This window comes from Hirundo rustica, chromosome 7 (genome assembly GCF_015227805.2).
Source record: "Hirundo rustica isolate bHirRus1 chromosome 7, bHirRus1.pri.v3, whole genome shotgun sequence".
In the NCBI taxonomy this organism is placed as follows: Eukaryota; Metazoa; Chordata; class Aves; order Passeriformes; family Hirundinidae; genus Hirundo; species Hirundo rustica.
This window is the reverse complement of record NC_053456.1, coordinates 38,293,009-38,313,797: the sequence shown is the minus strand read 5'-3', so window position 1 is coordinate 38,313,797 and position 20,789 is coordinate 38,293,009. Positions and strand designations below refer to the sequence as shown.

General features: G+C 45.0%; 1 protein-coding gene across 7 annotated transcripts in view; it reads right to left on the bottom strand.

Annotated features, from left to right (window-relative positions):
- Window positions 1-20,789, bottom strand: part of COL6A3 (collagen type VI alpha 3 chain) — a 58,270-nt gene that overhangs the window by 26,761 nt on the left and 10,720 nt on the right. For 2 of the 7 annotated variants that reach the window (XM_040069725.1, XM_040069727.1), the window contains exons 3-10: window positions 16,587-17,189; window positions 12,009-12,611; window positions 9,168-9,767; window positions 7,351-7,917; window positions 4,059-4,679; window positions 2,349-2,948; window positions 1,167-1,769; window positions 178-780 (exon numbers count right to left, since the gene is read on the bottom strand). In XM_040069725.1, the coding sequence (XP_039925659.1) occupies window positions 178-780; window positions 1,167-1,769; window positions 2,349-2,948; window positions 4,059-4,679; window positions 7,351-7,917; window positions 9,168-9,767; window positions 12,009-12,611; window positions 16,587-17,189 (4,800 nt within the window). The remainder of the gene's footprint in view (window positions 1-177; window positions 781-1,166; window positions 1,770-2,348; window positions 2,949-4,058; window positions 4,680-7,350; window positions 7,918-9,167; window positions 9,768-12,008; window positions 12,612-16,586; window positions 17,190-20,789) is intronic. The other 5 variants (XM_040069726.1, XM_040069728.1, XM_040069729.1 and 2 more) reach the window with 5 other exon arrangements.

Genomic DNA, 20,789 nt, shown 5'->3' with positions numbered 1-20,789 from the left:
TCTTGTACCAAAGGTTTGCAGCCCCCATCAGTCTCCCGGAGGAGGAGTGAACCCATGCTGCACCTCAGGCCATAGGCAAAGCATAACAGTAGGACAGACGAGTCCATCAAAGCACACTGGGCATTAAAAGCCACCCCTGAGTATGACCTGAGAACATTATGAAGGGATTATCCTTACCTCTTGTCACGTCTGTTGTTCCTGGGCACAATCTCTCCTCCATGGCGGCTTCCAGTGTGACCAGGACCTGCTCATTCAGCTCTGACAGCTCCTGGGCTGTGGATGCTCTGAAACTCATGGCGCTCTCGCTGGCCAGCAGGCTGACTTCCTTCAGGTCAATGTTCCTCACGCCGACTGCGAACACCTTGACGCCTTTCTGTGTGATTTCCAGAGAGGCCCTTGGCGCATCATCCGTAGACTTCCCACCCGTGACGATGAAGGCGATCTGGGGCACCCTCTGGTCAATCCGGCTGCCGGCCTCCTTCACAAAGTGTCTTTCCTGGATGTGCTTGATGGCCGCACCCGTGTTGGCCACTCGCCCGCCTTTGTAGATGACTTTGTTGATAGCGTCCAAAATCTGAGCTTTGGTGGAGTGGTCCTTGAGGAAAAACTCATCAGTGACATCTGAGTTGTACTGGGCCAGTCCTACCTGGATAGAGTCACCATCCCTGTAAATGGCATCAACAACAGAGTAGACAAACTGGAGAACTTCTTGGAAGTTATCTCTCCCCAGATTGATGGAGCCGTCCAGCAAAAACACAATGTCAGCCTGCTTTTTACCTCCTGAAAAGATTACGAAGAAAACACGGTTGTTAGTAATTGCTTGCAGCATCTATAACATTTAAGCTGCTCAGGCCTTTGTGAAGTAGCACTTTGTAAATTAAATTTTCCTCTTCTTTCTACCATTTTAGTTTCATTAACTCTTGGCAGAATTTTACATCCATAAAAGAAGATTTTTGTATAACACTTCATACAGCATTACTTGTGATAGGCACCCTCATCTCCTTTCAAATTTAATTGAATTCTTTCCTAACTCAACAACTTCAAAGAGTTCTTTCAATCAATACAACTAAAGGTTTGGGAATCAAAAGGTGTTATTGCGGAATCATTTTCACTTTATACAAATACCACCTGTTCAGAAAAGTCTTCAGGATGAATAGCAGCCTTACCAGGTGGGAATGGTCCGGGTGAGTCAGTTGGAGGTATCGGGAGCTCGTCAAGAATATTCTGCACCCTCTTTTCTATGGTGGAAAGTCCCGTGAAGTCCTGTACCACGAGCACGCGCCCAGGATCATTGGTAATGACCTGCAGCTGGTCCCTGTCCACATTCCTGGCTCCAACACCCAGAGGTTTGATGCTTGTGGAAGTGATCACTCTGGCAGGTCTGTCCACGTCATCCTGGGACCTGTCTCCAAGGATGACGACCAGGTGCTGGGGCACTCCATCCTCTATCCTGCTCCCCGCAGACTTGATGAAGTAGTTCTTCACCACGAAGTCCAGGGCTTTGCCAGCGTTCAGGGGGGACCCACCTCTAAGCCTCAAGCGGCGGATGGCTTCCAGGACGGCATTTTTGGACTTGTGGGTCTTCAAGTAGAACTCAGGGAAGACACCATTGCTGAACTGCACCACCCCAATACGCACTTTGTTTGGTCCCACTTCCAGCTGCTGGACAATTCTGCTGATGAAATCCCGAATATGGGCAAGCCCATCTGGCTGAACACTGTCAGAGCTGTCAATGAGGAAGACTATGTCCTTTTCATCTCCAGAAACATCTATGGGGAAGTGAGAAGAGAGGAAATTATTGGCGTGCCAAGCCTTTGCTTTAGCTCTGCTGGAGGATTTCTGTGTGATCCGCTGTCATGTGAGGTAAAACCACATTGTGTATTTTGGCCCACCTTAGGCATGGTGCTTCTGGGAGCCTCTCCAAAAGGGGCTGTGTGCAAGTGGGAATGGGTGTCTGCCTAGTATCTGAAGCAAGCATTACTCAGAGCCGTATCTGTTTCATTCATTAATACTCTTCTCTGGATCTGTCAATGTTTCCAGCTTTATTTTGCCCCAGATTTACACCTGTTTCCTAGGGAGTTGCTAAGTGGGGATAGCCAATTGTATACATCGTGTATTTGAATTGAAATTGACCCAAACAGGTGTCATGTTTAGGTGCTTGACTTGGAAATCATAGGTTATAATGTATTTAAGTACTTGGGTAGAACTGCCATCTATCTAAAGCTTTCCTTCCAAAATTGTACATGTGCTATGGCTTTGGTTTTAACACAGGAAAATCTTGACTTGAAGAGAAGGTCCTTTGGGCAACATTTGTTCGAGCAGCAACCCAGAGAGAGCCAGTGCCTTACCTATGGGGGGTTGCACATCTCCCAGCAGCCGCCTGATTTCATCCACAGTCAGGGTTTCAATTGGGGTCAGCAGCTTCTGCTCGAGGCTGGGCAGCTCCTGGAAGCTGGAGACTTGGAATATGTATTCAGGACTAAGGGAAATCTGTATCATCTCTTCAGTGTCCACGTTCTTTGCTATCATCATAGGTGCCACCCCCACTTGCTTGACTTGGAGGGAGGGATACTCAAAGTCATCGTCAGACTTGCGGGAGGAGAGGAGGACCAAGAACTGCGGGACGCCCTCCTCTATGCGGCTCCCGGAGGGCCGGGTGAAGATGGTCTTGGCCACAAACTCCAGGGCCTCCCCCACGTTCACCAGCTGGCCACCTTTGGACCGCAGCTGCCTCACGGCGTTTTGCACCTCATCCTTGGTGGAGTGGGTGTTGAGCAGGAACTCCACGTGGGGATGCTCGCTGAACTGGACCACCGAAATCCTGGTGGTGTCAATGCCCACGTCCAGGTTGTTCACGATCCTCCCGATGAGGTCACGGATGAGGTAGAACTCCTGGGCAGCGTAGCGGGAGCCGTCAACCAGGAACACGACGTCCCTCTTCACACCCGCTGCAGGAGAGAAGACATTGGTCAGAAGGAACCGCAGGAATTGCTTACAGAGAGCAGCTAAGCTCATCATCTACACCTCTGACCCATGCCTCTGGCCATGGGGATGGTACTCCTTGTCTCCCTGCCTGGGATAACTCCTGGGAGCCCCAGCAGGAAGCTCTGGGTTCAACCCAGAGACAGGAGCAGTCTGCAAGGCACATCCCAGGGCATACAAGAACAGCAACTTCCAGAGCAAAGGAAGGGGGAGGGAGCAACAGAACACCCGGAACAGTAATTCCTTGTGAGATCTCTACCCAAGAAAATGTAGCCCGGTGGCAGTCCTTACTCAGAGCAGGTTGCTTTACATTCACAACCACCCCTCTTTCTTTGGCTTTGCCCTCTAGGAAGGATTCTGTCCTATTATTCTCAGCTTCTACCCTTCCAGGATGACTTTTTGATTCCTAATAAAGTGTTTTCTGCAGTGGTAATTCAGGTAATTCAGAGCCTGAATTATCACAGAATATCACACTGATAAATGGGGATGGAGGAAAATGATCTGGCTTAGATGGGAATGAACAGAGTAGGACAGCGAATTTCTAAGGAACTGATCCAGGGTGGATACTCTTCATCCCAGGCATGTGCTGGCTGGATTTCATTCCAAGGGAGACCAGGAATGTAAGATCTGATCCTTTTCCTGGTGCCCACTTCCAATTTCCCTTTCCCCAGTGAATGAGGGAGGCAAAAGTAGGAAAAATCAGCATGTCTTACATTTAGCAGAAAGCTGACCTTGATTTATAGTGGTGTGAAGGTGTCCCTGTAGCATCTAAATGACACAATTTCCATTCCAGAAGGAACAGCATGGACTTAAGATCCATCCACTTAAAATAAGATTAAGGCAATAGCATTCACTTTGTGGGTCTTCCACGTGGATACAGCATGGACCACCTCGAGGGGCTGGGCTTAAAAGTGGCTCAGTTTAATTGAACATCTCCTCCCAATAGGGAGAGCACGACAGACCTGGAGTCTTAGTCGTGACCATCTTTGCTTTTCTCAGTTTGTGTTGCAGCCATGATGTTACTAAACATCATATTTTGTCACTGGCTCTCGGTGCAGACACAAACATCTTCTCACCTGGGCTGGGTGATGTAAAAACCAGATCAGGGGCAAGAGATTCTATCTCTTGCTTGGTCAGCCGGATGACTCTGTTGGAGACGACCTGCTGCACCGAGTCCAGCTGGCTGAAGTCGGGCACAGAGATAGCAAAATCTGGGAGGAAGGAAATGGTCTGCAGCTCTGTGAGGTCAGCATTTCCGATCCCAATGCCAAAGGGCACCGTGCCACTCGTCTTCAGGACCACTGAGGGCCTCCTGACATCGTCCTGGGACCGGTCTGCAGTCAACAGGATCAGGAACTGTGGGACACCCTCCGCTATCCTGCTGCCGCTGGACACCGTGAACACGTTCTTGATGAGATAGTCGAGGGCTGCCCCGGTGTTCAGAGGAGACCCTCCCATGAGCTTCAGCTGCTGGATGGCACTGACGAGGTCTGCTTTGTCCTCGTAGGTGTCGAGCAAGAACTCGGGCTGTATGGTGTTGCTGTACTGTGCCACAGCCACGCGCACCTTGTCACGGCCAACGTCCAGGCTCTCAACAACTCTTTGGACAAACGTCTTCAGGAGAGGGAAACCTCTTCTGACCCCATCCGAGCCATCGATTAGAAACACCACATCCTTCTTCTCACCTCTCTCAACTACTGTTTGAGACAAGTAAGGGAAGGGGAGGAAAAGTGAGATTATCTTTTGCGGTGATTAATATTCTCCTCATACATTGAACTGAAGGGATACAAAGCTTGGGGAGGGGAAGGCAAGATGTCAGGAGAAGTTGTTGGGTTCCTTTGCCACTGGATGCAATCCCTGGTGAGGAGGCAGATGGGTGGAAGTTGGTGGAAACGGGAGTGCAGCACATTCCATGCCTTACTCACCAAGTCATAGAATCACAGAACCATGGGAAACAGGGTGCCAAGGGACTTCTGGGTGCCATCTCCTACTTGAGGCTGGGAAAAGTCAACAGCTCCCAAGGGGCATGGGAAGGTGACCTGTGGCTTTGCAATATGCAACAGGAGCCTGGGATCTTTTGTTCCCAAGAAACAATGAGTTTCTGGATGAAATGGCATACGAGTTCTCACAGGGAGATGGTGAAGAGAGGGAGAGAAAAGCTTTTTTGATGCATTACTGAACTTAGAAATAAATACTTCGGAAAAGAAATTAAGAAACTGCTTGAGAGGACATCCAGCTAAAAATGCTAAAATGCTCTTCCAAAATGCTAGACACTGATCTTTGGGATTTTTTTCTCTACTATCTTCAGGCGGGAAAAACATGCTAACTGTGACCAAGCCAAACCAAACCAAACCAAACCAAACCAAAAAAAAAAAAAAAAAAAAAAAAAAAAAACACCAAAGAAGCAAACAAAAAAATGAAGTATCAAAGATCAGAGAACTTCGACCTGTTATGCTGCTGACCAAAAGAATTGCAGAGCTTTGGCTGAGCCAAGCAGAAAACATCACTGCCTCTCAAACACAGCAACTGCTGGATGACATCCCAAAAAGTACTGTTGGCTTGTTTAGAGCAAGGTCGATTGGGAGAAGCAGAAGCATATTCTGCCCCTCTGAAGAAAATATTCATTACCTACTTATGAGTGCTTAGCCCTATAAAAAGTTAACAAGAGCAGCTGAATTCTTAATGCAGACTTCAGATCAAATTTATTTATTAAGTGGATTGTTGGAAACCTTGTGGGTTAATGCATAGGAATATTAACGTATGAGAAGCGGGAGCAGACACTGCCTGGTGTATCACAGTTTCATTTACTTCCTCTAAAGTTCAGGAACAATAGAAAAGTCCTATTAAAAGTCCTGGTGTAGCAGATGAAGAAAAATATGGTTGTTCCTATGGAATGGATGTCTTTTAGCCAAGAATACTAGGAAAACTGGGTGGATGCAGCTATCCCTGAGCAAATAGCGTAATTATTAATAGTCCTTGGTGGTCAAAGAGATTCCGAATGGTCTGGACAAGACAGAAATTATTTTTAAAGGGAGGATGGAATTCAAGAGCACTGATTGCACAAGTCTTGGTTGAGAGAGAAGCTGCCCAAATATGGGAAGGGTCATGAATCCGCATGGAAAGGATGGGGTAAGAGATGACGGGGGATGTCATTGTCACGCTCTGGTCATTTAGAGCAGGCTGATGTTGGGGTGACAAGGGTGAAAATGTAGAAAACCTACAAGACCTACAAGGAAGGATTGAACAAGCTGGGTATACAGCTGGTGACACAAGGACCAAGACAAGACCTACATGTCAAGCCTGAAGTAGATGAAAAGACTGCCACACAAAATTCGGGAGTGAGCTGACATCTGTGTCCTCCTCAGGTTGAAGGAGATGTAGAAGGCTTGAACTGTGACTGGGGAGACAGCAGTGTGACATGAAGGGAAAGTGCTGGTTGATAAAAGCAACTGAACAGTTTGGTCATGGAATCTGGGAAGTCTCCCCCAAAGGGTTTCCAGAAGAGGATAATCAATGTCATCTAGTTCTGGGCAAAAAGATCCTGCTGGGGACAAGGGTGTATAGCAGATGGCACCCTGAGATTCCTTCCAGCCCTATTTCTTTTTTATGTTTCTGTGATTCTAAGTCCATCTGCCCCTTTTAGGGAGAGAAGGTATGGATGTTACGACACTTTTCCTTGTTTCCACCTCCTGTTGGGAGATGAACTAATGCTCCAATTAGGGCTGCCTCAGGAAATCACACAGCTGGAGATGCATAATTTCCTGTACTGCGGTGTGAATTTATTGTTGTGGCCATGTGATTTTTCTGAAGACTTTTTAATAATTATTCTTCAATTAATCCATCTACTGAGCTTGAACAGTCACCAAGTCAAGAGCATCTGATTTATTGGTGTGTATGTAGAAAATGTAGAAACTGCCATCATATCCTGGGAGAGGTAACAGAGCAAGAGTGAATCCAGTGTGCTGGATTCCACTTCTCCAGAAAAGGGGAGATGGCAAGAGAAATTGAGACAAGCTGGTATTTGCTTCTGTCAGCCCTTGTCCAGCACTGCACATCAACTAATGCAACATCTCTGGGGCAATAACATCCTGTTATTTCAGGTTTGCCCCATGTCCTACACACTGGAAAGAACATCAGCTGCAGCTCTTGCAGCTGAAAAAAAGTCATTTTCACCACTTAACATTAAAATTTGGTGTGGAACTTAATGCTTTGCTGGGTCAGTGTGTGAGCAGAGGAAACACCAGGTACAACAGCAGTTTCTACACAATCATTTTAAACACCACCAGACCCAGATGCTCCAGTTACCAATTGAGCAGGGCTTGTAAGTCATATCTTTCAGCCTCTTGGAAACCTCGAGGCTCCCTGTACCTGTTGGCTGAAGCTGGACTGTTCTCAACAGGTTGACTATGTTTGGCTGAAGCTCTGAAATCCGTTGGAGGGATTCAACGTTCAGAAGGAATTGCGGGGCGTAAACAATCCTTTCCAGCTCTACGGGGTCAGCATTTTTGGCTTTGATACCAAAGGTTACAACGCCAGCATGCTTCAGAACATCTGATGGCTCCTCCACATCATCAGTTGATCTCCCAGCAACAAGGAGGACCAAAAACTGAGGAACCCCTTCTTCAATCCTGCTTCCAGCTTCCTTCACAAACAGCCTTCTTACAGCTTCATCAAGTGCAGCTCCAATATTCAGTTGCTTCCCAGTTTTAATCTTCATCCTTTTCACTTTGACAAGCATATCTTGCTTGGATGAGTATTCAGCAAAGTTAAATTCCACTTGGACGGTGTCACTGAACTGAGCTACAGCAACTCGTGTGGCATCGGAACCCACGTTCAGGTCAGAAATGACTTTGTGTACAAAATCCCGGACGGCAGGAAAGCTGCCCAAGAGGTTGGCTGAGCCATCAATCAGGAATAAAACATCTTTCTTGCTTTCTAGAATAAATTTACAAATGAAAAGAGGGAAAAAAAAAAAAGAAATGAAAGCATTTTTCTTCATATATGTCATCCTAGAAAATTGTCTACAAGTTAGCTGAGTTTCAATCTTTCAGTATTTTCATTTACCGAAGTATTCAAAGTCTGCAGAATTATACAGCATCTGAGGAAAAAGGGGAAGCAAGGACATATCTATCCTAAGATTCAATAAATTCAGGCACCAGACGGAAATACCATGTATTGCATCACATCCGATCACATCATGAATTAGCTGATTCAGTGATGTTTAAGCTCTAGCAATGTGTTGACAATATAGACATGAAGTAAAGCAGCAGTGGAGGGCTGATTGGGGTTTTTCCTATTTAAAGGCTCAGTAGACAACAAGTAGACAGTTCATGCACACGTACACAAAACATTTTCTGGATCTTCTCCCACTTACAAGGAGTATCTAAATCCATAAAAGTCTTTCACCTGTTTCAATTTGATGTCCTTTTGATGTCACTGAATACCCAAGGCAAACCCAAGCCTCTTGTACCTTCATGTTAATCTTAATGGTCTCCTTACCATACTAACCATCCCAGTTGCTCTTAGGTCTTCATGGGCACATAGCCACAAAAATGGAATTTGTGAGAAAGTTCCTGTTTAAAAAGGGTTCGACTTGCCAAAAGCCTTTGGGTTTAATATTGGAGGTTAACTTTGAATTTCTGGAGTCAAATCCAGCCTCTGTGACAGCCTGATGGCATCACTTTGACCAAGTGGTTCTGGGGATGGATTTGTCCATCTGTTCCTGGCTAGACCTTTGCTTCTTCTGTGCTCTTTGGCATGACTTTAATGTTTCCGCACCACTTCTTGTCAAAATCTCATATTCCCATTGCCTGATTTAGGGCACATGATGCATTTACAGGTTGTGGCCCTATTATGGGAACAGCAAGGGAACACCAGAGTCAGTGACTGGTGGGTACAGACTCACTCAGGTCCTCCTTTGGTCCTCACCTACTAAAAGACTTAAATAAGGTGTGGCAGCAATGACTTGAACAAAATTAAGAGCTGCCAGTGTCAAGTCATGTATTCATAGAATCACAGAATGGTTTGGTTTGGAAGAGACCTTAAAGATCATCAAGTTAAGCACAGCCATAACCACTTTGATGACTCAGGGCTCGGACCTGTGTCAAGGTGTACAACAGAAAAAATAAATTCACTTAAACAAGATTAACTTCATGCAGTTGAGCATGCAGGAAGGTAGGTATTACCTGTTGGGGCGAGTGGAACCTCTTCCACACCTCCACTAACATATGTTGTTATAGGCTTATTTAACTCCTGGGGTAAAGCTGCCAGAGCACTGAAATCATCCATAAAATACACCATTCTTGGATTAAAGGCAATCTGTTCAAGCTCTGCCTTATCCGCATTCCTAACGCCAACAGCAAAAGTCAGCACTCCGGCCCGAGCTAATTCATTGGAAACTTGGAGGAAGGGATCGGCAGAGCTCCCTGCCACCACCAGGACTAGGACCTGGGGCACTTGTTCATTTATCCTGCTCCCACCGGCCTCCGTGAAGTGATTTGAGAGCACAAAGTTCAGTGCGGAGCCAGTGTTCAGCACTGACCCACCCTTGGGCCTCAGCTGCCCCAGGCGCTGGATTATGTCAGATTTGGTTTGGTAGGAGTACAGGGAGAACTCGGTTTTGGGAGTGTCACTAAATTGCACTAAGCCAACTCGCATTTTGTCAGTGCCGACATCAAGGTAGTTAACTAGGGTGGCAACAAAGTCCCGCACAAAGGGGAAGTTGGCATTTCCAACGTTGAGTGATCCATCCAAAAGAAAGATGATATCCCTTTTGGTTACTTGAACTGCAGTAGAGCACAGAAAACAACATGAGACATCACAGAAAACAAAAATGGAAATTTTTTTTTATCATGTGTGCATGCAGCATACGCCGTACACGCATGTGAACCGTGTTGCAGGGGGAGAAGAGAGGGAGAGGAGCAAGGGTGTGATCAGCACAGAAGTAACAAGGACCTTGCTGGAAATGACTGCACTGGGCAGGGAAGGATTAGCAACTCTTCTAAATGTTCAACAGCTACCTGAGGATACCTGCCCTCTTGAGCTCTGCACTTTTACTGTCTGTTGTCATAGACATCCGTTTTGTAGGCTGTTGAAGGGGGAGAAATTTCCCACTTTCAGCAGTAAGCAGCCAGCTCTTGGTTTCTTTTTTTAAGGTTAAATCCTTCCTGGCCTATCTCCAAGTATCTGAGCTCCAGGACATAAGCCTACACCCCAAAGACACCACAGGGTCATCATCCTGTGGTCTTTTATTTTGCTCTTAACATGTCTAGATCACAGACCAAAATGCCAAGTTTTTAAATAAAATCTCGGAAAACTGATGTCATCCAAGACATCCCCCTAGAGATGCCTTCCTCCAAATGAGTTATTCAAGGATTTATTTATGCCCATTGCTAATTTTGCCCATTATATTTCTGTTTAAAACATTTCTGGCTAGATTAATCCATTCTCTAGTTTGCCTTTTCCCTGTAAGCTTGCTGTCCTGTATATAAATTATATAAATACTGAGCTATTCAGAACAAAAAGGAAATTAAGGGCTCTTTGGAACATAGGGATTGCGCTCAGATTTTACAGATTGTGTTGGCTTTCTGTATTTTTAGTTCTTCCCAGAAAAGTGGCATTCAAGGCCCAGGGTGAGACAATAGCCAGTTAAAAAACAACTGCCCAGTGTCAAAATCAGTTTTGTTACTACCAATAATAATTTGTAGAGGTAGTATATGATGCCTTGCTTATTATGTTTGTGAATAGCCATGAGCACAAAAAGAAGACTGGAAAAATAGAGAAGCTGCATGAATGACCTTAAAAGAACAAGAAAACACAGGAACATTTTTAATTTACATTGAAAAATAAACATGTCAGGTTTGGTGTACAGCCATGCAAAACTGTATTAGCTGGAAATGCACTCTGGAACAAAGCTTATTAAATGATAAGTCCTGTGATATTCATCTTCATTAAAGAGAAGTATTGGCAAACTGATTTCAAAATGTCTTCTTGTCATGTAAATCAGACACATGCTTATATTCTTTCAGAACTCTTTCCAAACATTCTCTTTCTTTTCCACTGCGGTTTATAATTTTAAATTACGAGAGAAACTAGAAAAAAATACGGGCACAATTCAACAGCTACTTAAGCCAATGGGAACATCACTATTGATCTTACTGGGAGCTGGAAGAAATCCTGGTTTTCTAATGTTCATATGCCGTGAGACAGAAATACAAGGTTCAAATATGATCTAGTGCAACATGGATTTCACCTCAAGTATCTCTGTTGTGAAGAAATTCTGAGAAATTTGCTATAAAACCTCCATGCACCTGGAACATCTCTTGAAATGCAAGGGGAACTTCCTCAAAAGACACGACCTCATGATTTGGTTTCTTCCAAAGTCTACTGATGTCCACGACAAGGACAATTAAAAAGAGTCCACTGACTTTGTGCAGCTTTGGATCATTTTCCAAACAGATTAAATGAAAATCAACACTGAAATATGCCTCTTAGGGCTTGAGCTGAGTAAATCATAAGAAAACTAAATATGTTCTTAAAAGGGTGAGTTTCAGTCCAACAATGTCAGCTCCGAACATCTCCACAAACAAATTCACTTATGTTCTTTACCCTCCAAAGAAACCTCTACTTTCCTGAGCAAACACCCACCATGGATGATTCCCAAACTGAGGAAGAGACTTTAACATTCATGGGTATCCCATTCATAGGCTACACAGACCCTAAGAAGAGCAAAAACCTCCACTGGACAATTTGGATACCTATCTAGTAAAGCACGTCTTCCACATCCAGGCCTTTAAAGACTTGGTTGGTGAAAAAATCAGAACATGACAAAAATCTCCAGGAAGGAAAGATAAAGCTGTAACAACAACCACACTGCCCAGTTCACTGAACTGTTCGTGCACTCACATTTAACCATGCTGGAACATGCGTTTGATGTGGTTTTCCCCCATTATCTCTACACGTCATAGAATAAGAATTGGCAAACTCATAAACCACACCTCCCTAATTAGAAAAAGGCCATTAATTACCTGGTGCTGGCTCTGGGACAATCAGTCCTCCAGAGAGGGTCCGGATAGGTGACAGCACTTCAGGAAGAATGGCTTGCATGAACTGTAGGCGGAAATCGTTAGGGTTGAACACAAAATCTTGTTCATGAGCAATTTCTTGAAGCTCTGTCAGGTCGGCATTCCTCGACCCAATGGCGAGGGTCACTATCCGGTTCCTTTTCATCTCCGCTGCGGCCTGGTCGACAGCATCCCTGGACTTACCCCCAGTGATGAGCACCAGCATGGGGAGCACCCCTTCCTCCACCCTGCACCCAGCAGCACTGGTGAAGAAGTTATTCCTCACAAAGTCCAGCGCCGAGCCGGTGTTGAGTGTCGTGCCACCCATGAGCTTCATCTTCCTCACATTGGCCATCACATCCTTTCTGGTCTGGTGGGTGTTAAAATAAAACTCTGGCTTCACAGTGTCTGCGTACTGTGCCACTGCCACTTGGATCAGGTCGGGTCCAACTTCCAGCCTTTGGACAATTTTGGCAACGAAATCACGAATTGCGTTAAAGGGGGCGGCCCCCAAAGCAGTTGAGCCATCTATCAGGAAGACTATATCCTTCTTGTTCACTTCAATAACTGCAAGTAACACATGAACATCATGTTAGCCTTCAAAGCACCCTGCATCAATTCTACCGTCAACAACTCAGCAATGTTCAGGACCTCTTGTTTGCTTGGAGTACTGTTACTCTCAATGCCTTTAAAAAGGTCTTGCTTTCCAAAGAGAATTATTTTTTTTAGGCTCTAGCAGAGGACTAATAGTAAATCTGTTTCCCCTTTCTAAAACACCACAGAGTTGAAGAGTTGCAAAAGCTGTGATTTTTACACACTCAAATGTTAAAATACGTGTACATGTCAAAGCAAGAATGAAAGGCAGTAAGGAGAAATCTTGGCACTCAGGGGGCACAGGAGATAAAATAAGCAGGTGCTTCTCCTTCTATCCACAGAGGAATGACTTGAACGGTGGTGGTTTGGTATGAGAAGTATTAGGTTCCTGAGAGCAATGACATAAGGAAAGAACAGTCTCCACCTATTCAACCTGGATTTTTGGTCTTCGCAACATAAATCTTATTCCATATCTAACAAAAACAATTTATGGTCTTTCATGGCACAGGTGGCCCAGTCATGGATGAGCTGGATTATGTTCTGGTGGCCACGTCTTTAACAAACAGGTTCCCTGGCTTGTACCTTCTGAAACTTTATTATTGATGATGGCACAGAGCACAGAAAGAGCACAATTAGCTCTCCAGTGCCCCAGCTAAGTTTGAAGAAAGATAGGGAGGAAAAAAACCCTGTTGTGTGGCATTGGAACCAAAGCATCATGATATTTAATACAGCAAATATATATTTTTTTAAAGGTAGATATTAACAAGACCAATGTGATTGTGATAACAGCATTATATATGATTATCGTGGTGCCTAATCTTAATACCATCCTTTAGACAAATCCTCTCACATCATCACCTCCCTGATTTCATGCCATTGACATGAGAAAGGAAACTCTGTGTTGCTTCCAAGTTATACTGGAGCACTATGGATCACTGTGTTATGTTGGACTTGGGGTATCCTTAAATCACCCACCCACCTAAGAGCTCCTGAGATGGGTTCAGGATTCAAGGACACAGGTCCATCACCTCCCAGGCTTACAGCCACACGCTGTGCACAGCCTGGGGGGAGAGGACACCCAGTCCCGTGGGGATCTCACACCCCTCAGGGCGGTAGCAAACACTCCCTTGCTCTGCCTGGATGGAGAAGAGCGGCCCCCAGCCCATCTGGGCTTCTCTGCGTGGAGACTGTTTACTTTGGATTTCAACAAGGAACAAAACTTTGGCTGCAGTCCTCCTTGGCCCGACATCAGCTGCCCACGGATAGCAGTGCTCCCAAAGGCTGGGTGCCGTCAGGTTCCTCACTACGGGTCAGTGCCATGAGGCCGGGCTGCCCCGAGGGGTGACTTGGAGCTGGGGATGACATCTGTGACTCGGCTGCCCCTCTGCCCTCAGGCCCTGAAAGACCTGCCTGTGTCAGGAAATGTGAACCTTTGCAAACGCCCCTCATCGAGTCATGCTAGAAATACTGTCATTAAGGACTAGCTGTGAATAATTGAAGTTTAAAATTGCCTGCCATGGTGCTGTCTGGCATAAAATGTTGAGGATGTGCACAAAGGAGGGCACAAACGTGGTGGTGCCCTCCTCAAGCCACAACCTCAAGTGAGCTGCCAGTGGTCTGCATTGGCTGCCCAGGCTGTCAGAACAGAGCCACGCAAAAAGCAACGAGAGTTTGTGTAAATGATCCCTTTCCCAGAGCCATGATTTCCAGCGTTCACCCCTCCAGCCAGGTTCTTTTTCCTCCTCAGTTATTCCAACTGAGGGGAGGGCTGGAAATGGGAAACTTTCCAAATGGATAACAAGGGCTGACATCGCTGCATTGTATGACCCAGGAGAAATGTCCAAAGCACATCCTTAGCTTGTCAGCAGCTAGAAACCCAAAAGTGGAGAGCCTGGAAACTTCTGACTTTTGGGGCAAACATCAAAGGGGATTTGGAAAGATGAAGGAGGCTGGGAAGGAAGAGTTCCCTCTGCTTCTCATTCCTGTTGCAACTCTCAAATCCTGCAGTATATTTCCTCAGAGGAATGCAAGAACCAAACCCAAAACACACAGGAAGAAACAACCCACAGTTATGGATTGCATGGACACAATTAATGCAAAAGCCTTTAAGCAGGGCTGTGCACATCTCAAAGGGTTTAATCCAAAGCCCTGTAAAGCTGATGGCAAGTCTCCCAAGAATTTCAAAGGATTTGGGATCAAAGCATTGTATCTTTGACTCTCAAAGCTGGGAATGTTTGGAGGGTGTCAGCCCTGAACCCAGCCCTGCGTAGTTCCATCCTCACTGCCGTGTCAGCTGTCTGGTGAAGCACCTCATCTAACTTCAGCATCCAGGTTCCCCCAGGAGGTGAAGGAACAGAAAGACACTTTGGAGCACCCCTTCATCCCAGGATGAACAGCTGGCGAGCTAAAGCGAAGCGAGATGACTTCAGTATTTCATAGGAGTGCTTGGCACCTCAGAGGGTTTGGCATTCCTTTTGGGCTGCAGCGTCTCCCAAACTGCTTTACCCTGCAGCCTTCCAAGCTGTTGATGTGAACCAAGCAAACCAGTCAAAATTGATTTCCATGGGTGCCAGGGGTAGGAAATTCCCTAAAGATCCTTTAAAAACAATCTATTTCCCTATTTAGCATATCCATCTGTATGTAACTGTACAGGCTGACATAGTACCTTCCACAAATGAGCTGGCACTTTAAGTGAGAAATATGCAAGTGCAGATGAAACAAAATGTACCAAAAAATTTTAATCTTGCCATTAAAACTGTTAAAGAACAGAGGAAAGAGAGATTTTCCATTGAGTTGCATGGATCCCAGCATACACATTTTAGCTCCACATGCTGATTTCATATTATTTGGCTAAATATTGTTCTTGTAGGGTGCTACAAGAAAGAGTTCTTAATGTTCTTTCCTGGAATAATCAAGGCAAGGTCATAAAATGATCTTTAAGGCAAATTCCTCCCTTTGATTTGAGCCACAGGATAGCAATCATGTTTAGGCAGGGATCAGTGAAGACATCTGGAATGCAGTTTTATATGTCAACATACACCATGAGGAACAGTGTGTACAGAACTCCAGACTGACAACAGGATCCCAAAAGTGCTGTTTGCCCTAAGCATCCTGTTAACTAAGTGCAGCAGCTCCTCTGCAATATGACATATTGTGTCTTTCATAAATCACCTATTTGCCCCATAAATCCAGATATTCATTATTCTACGTCTGAACTGATGCTGGTCCAGAAATTATGTCAATGGAACTTACAGGTGACAAAGTAAGGGGAATATTAGCACCAGCATTTTTAATTCCCATGGCCTCGTGGAAAGCTGTAAACTTTCTCAGCTGATGGATCAAAGGTAGGGATTTTACTTCAGAAGAACAAAAGGTTGTTCAGCTTTTAAGTTCAACAACACAGGAATGTCACCTTTTTTACCAAGAGCAGCCCAGAGCTTCAGTGAGTTGTGGAATCTTACTGTTTTAGCAAGCAGGTATCAACTCTGGTACACAGGGATCCATTTAGCATTCCTGTTACCTTCCTCAGCCACATTTTATGCTCATGACACTTTCAACTGACACATAATGTAAGCTTACATGGCATAAATATTTTTACAACTGGCAGTGCTGCAAGTGTTTACTCCCAGGCTGCTTAGATACCTCAATAAGTATTATATGAGCTTTATTTTATTATAGCCCTTTTTTTTAATACTCTGCTCCTGTCTTTTAAAATGCCCCATGTCATGCCAGTTATTACAACAAGACCTCATGGTTTTTGAGAGATGACCCACTGGACCAATGAGTTTCTGCACAGAAACATTGCTTCTCCAAAACCAGACCAGAGAGATTAATTGAAAGGAAAAAAAATTAAAAGTACATACAGCTTTAAATGTGCTAGTAAAGTGTGCAAAATCTCAGTCATTCATCGATTCACCGAAATGCAAGGGTCTAGAAAGGCATACATACCTTCAGTCACAATGGTTGGGGCTGCTAACAAAATGAGTCTTTGGGCCACTCCAACAATGTTGGGCAGTAATAATTCTTGAAGAGCATCAAGGTTACGGATATCCAGGGCAGTATAGGCGAAGCTTCCATCAGTAGCAATCTGCTGCAGCTCTGCACTGTCAGCATTCAGGACCCCAATGCTAAACGAAAATATACCAGCTTGCTTCACCGCTAACAAGCCCTCTCGGATATCATCACTAGACTCTCCACCACTTATCAGCACTAAAATCTGAGGCACCGCTTCCTCTATCCTGCTGCCTCCCGCCTGGGTGAAGAGGTTCTCCACCACAAACTCCAGTGCCGCACCGGTGTTCGCTTCCTCGCCCCCGTGGAAGCCGAGTGCCTTCACGGCATCCAGGACTTCCGCTTTTGTGGAGTAGCTGTTCAAAGCGAACTCCGTTCTGGGTTGATCACTATACTGCACCACCCCAATGTGTATCTGCTGAGCTCCAACTCTGAGGATTTCAATCAAATTTACAAGGAAATCACGTATGGCTGGAAAATTGACACCTCCGATGTTGTTTGATCCGTCAATAAGGAAAATAAGGTCAGCAGACTCTTGAGCTTTAAAAAAAAGAAATGCAAAAGGTGAAAGCATTAAAATGGGTGATTACATGCAGTTGTAACAGTGTTCTGACATGTTTCTTGGAAAACCAGTGAGAAACACGAAAATGAGAAAACAAAACAACGTGATCACTGAGGAGGTGACTTTTGCCTCTTAGTTCTGCATTCTGATTGAATATGAGCTCTCAGGCCCTTCCCAGCAACATCCACATCCCATCAAGGGAGGGCTTGAGTGGAAACAACACCAGCCAGTGACTGTAGTAACATGGGGGTCGGCATTATTGGCACACAAGGAGAAACCTTGGCAAAATACAGTTTTTGAAAATCTAGGTACATTCCATCAGTGGCCAGTACTGTCCAAATATTCAGACAGAGCCAAAATAAAAAGGTGGGCTTTGGTGGCAATTCACGCTGAAAGCAGAGGGTGAGGAGGTTTTCATCATTGCTGCCTTCTACTTTTTGGGAGGAAAAAAGCCAGGATTTACTGGATGCAGGGAAAGTTTCAGCTTCTCTGTCACGATTCTGCTCTTTTGCTGGCTAAACACAGAGGCTGAATATATGGGTTTCTCCCACCGTGAATAAGTATTATTTAAAATGCCTTTGTTAGAAACAATTGAAAAGGTTTCAGTTATTTTTCTTGGACTGTAACTCTTTGAGCAGCTGCCAGCATCGACCTGAAGTTATGTGTCTAGCAGGCTGACCCACACAGTTCTCAAGCCAGGCCATGCAAAAATTGTGTCACTTTAAATATTTTGCAGAAATATGGGTTGATTATTTCCAGAGGGGCCTGTATTTTTCATAGGGATTCTGGATATTCAATCAAGGAATGCAGAATCAGGTTAAAAAAGGGTGATGAAACCAGTCATGACACAATTATCCAACTCTAGTTGTTGTGACCATACCCAGATGATCACAAGCATTTGCTGAGAATGTACACACACAAACAAAGCTTGCACATGGCATAAACGTGGTGTTGAGGGGGGACTATTTTTGCTGTGAGACTTACCAAAGCAGACCCAAAATGCCCTGGTGCCTGCTCTTATTTCTTTTGCTCAACTAATTTTACCATCAAAATCACCAAGAGCTGTATGCATGCAAAAAAGAGGAGGGGTGCGGAAACCCCAAAGCATGCTCAGATGTTTCCATGCTATTACTCTCCACTCTCATCAAGATTTCAAATTTCAGACTATTTGCAAATGGATGACAAACAACATTTGGAAATCTGTCTCAGTCAGCTCTGAACTTCTGAAAGCCAAAGGTGAAACCAGCAGCAAAGCTGGTATGTGGTTTAGCAAGGCCAGGAATAAACCCGAGGTCTTTGCTATTAACCAGCACTGCCACTGAATTTATTGCCGATTTAGTTGTTTTTCTAGCACATGTTTTCATATACCAGGAGATTCAAATAATGCTGCAATTCCAGCAACAATGGAGAAGGTCTGAAAATCACCATCACTCCCCTGGACCAACTCAATGGCCAGTGTTGGCTTGGAGGAAATGGCCAGGGTTCAGAATTTCAAGGAGCTCCAGGGTTTTTTTTTTCATCAAGGCAAAATTTAGGGGTGCCTAGGCTTGGTTTTACTGAGCCATTTTTAATTGGGATGCACACGTTCCACTTCATCATAAAAATGAAAGGGAAACCTCACAGTGGTTTTACCGAGGGATGCTTTAGATATCCTGGATATCTTTTTGGAGGAGTAAAATTACAGGCATTAATGAGTTGCTCCCACTGAAGAGAAAATAGATATGAAACAGATGCGTTGGATAATTTGTCATCACTGTAAAAAAACCTTGTACTTCAGTGCGTATTTATGGAACAAGCCGGTGTGGAGAACAAATAAAAGCATGCTGGTTACACAACTAAGCAAGGAGGGTCAGATGAGACAGACAGCTCAGATTTAACAAATACTTCAGGGCAAACTAGGGGCTGACTGTTGTACTTACGTGAGTCAGCTCTGGGGACTGCCACAGGCCAACAGTTTTGGTTCTCTTTACTGGAACCACTACAGGGCTGGGGCTTTTGTACACTTCCATTTCATATTAGGGCTCATTTCCAACAGAGTATCCATGGCACTTTCATACATTTTAATGCCACATGTAGTTATCGGCTGAAAAACTGAGTTCTTAAACTCTTGTGTTATTTACACCATGCTTTGCACACTGTTATCATCCAAGGTCTAGGACCTGTAACATCTTTTCCCATATTTAACAATACTCTGTATATCACCCATGCAAGTCACACAGAGGCAATTCTACAACAGTATGATTAACTTAATCTGTGTTATAGGGATGGGAAAGAAATTCTTGCAAAAAATACCTTTAAGCAGGAACAAACCTGGAAATGCATGATATACACAAAGTAGGAATTTGGCTTTAAAGCTTTTAAAGGAATGTCTGTGATTCCAGATGTTTCCATTCAGTGGAGTTACCTGCTGGCATGGCCCAGAGGAGGACAGCCAGCTTCCAGAGATCAATTCCCCAATTGATTTCAACAGGGAAGCACTGGGCTCCTTCATGGCTAAGATGCCCAACAGCCACAGGAGGCTGAGTGTAACAGCCTGCTGTCAGCAGGCTGAGTGTAACATTCATTTTCCACGTATATTGGTGTCACTTCCTTAGCGTTAGCGAGCCTTTTGTTGTATTTGTGGGGCAGCTACTCCCCTGTAACTTTCCTATAACCTAGATATTTGCCCTGTCAAGCACTTTGCATGACAAAAAACACACATGAGCACAGCCTTTTGGTGCTGCTCGGTGTCATGCAGTGATGGAGAGCACCCAGTGAACTGGCGTGAGGGTTAATCAGGCAAGACAACACAGGGGGATTAATGTCACACTGCCTCATCACACTGCTGTGGCCTTATGTTGCCCCACAAGCTCTCGACCTTCAGATGGAGTCTCAGGAATAAAAAGAAAGGTTTGATCCTCAGGACTTCTGTTTTGAAAAACAACAAAGCTGCTCAGAAGGCTCTTGCCATGCTGGAATTTCATAAACAGGGAAGGGACAGAGGAAGACTGGTTTGTTTGGGTTTTTTCCAGGGAAATTGGGCCCTGTGTTGCAGTCAGTGCAGGTGCATTGAAGCCAACGTGGTTTGCAAGGAGGTTTCACTCAAGGGAAAGGTCTGGTGTTCCAGCAGGTGGAAGCCATGGGCTTTCAGAGAAGACTCTCCAACCACACACCTTCTCCAGGTGCATGAGGAGAGAGGCTAAGGGACAGCTCAGGAGTGGCCTTTTGACTGAAAAATTCCCCACTCAGCTTTTTTTGCTGTCTTCAGCCAAGAATGCGACTTTCTGGAAGGGCACACTGCACAAGAGTGACTTTCTGGAATGGCACAATGCATAGCTCTCTGTCCCCCAACCTGTTTCTAAGGAGACATCCATCATGGTGTCTCCACAACCAGCAGGTTGGTCTCCAGAGGATTTTCAGTCAGGGTCACCATCAGGTCTGGTGTGTTCATCCCCTGTTTCCCCACCTTGGGAGTGAACAGAACAGGGCAATTTACTGACTCTGCAGCTCCCTACGCTCGAATTTCCATAACATATGTGCCAAAGGATGGCCACAAGGTGCCAGGGCAATTTACTCACTCTGCAGAGCTCCCTACGCTC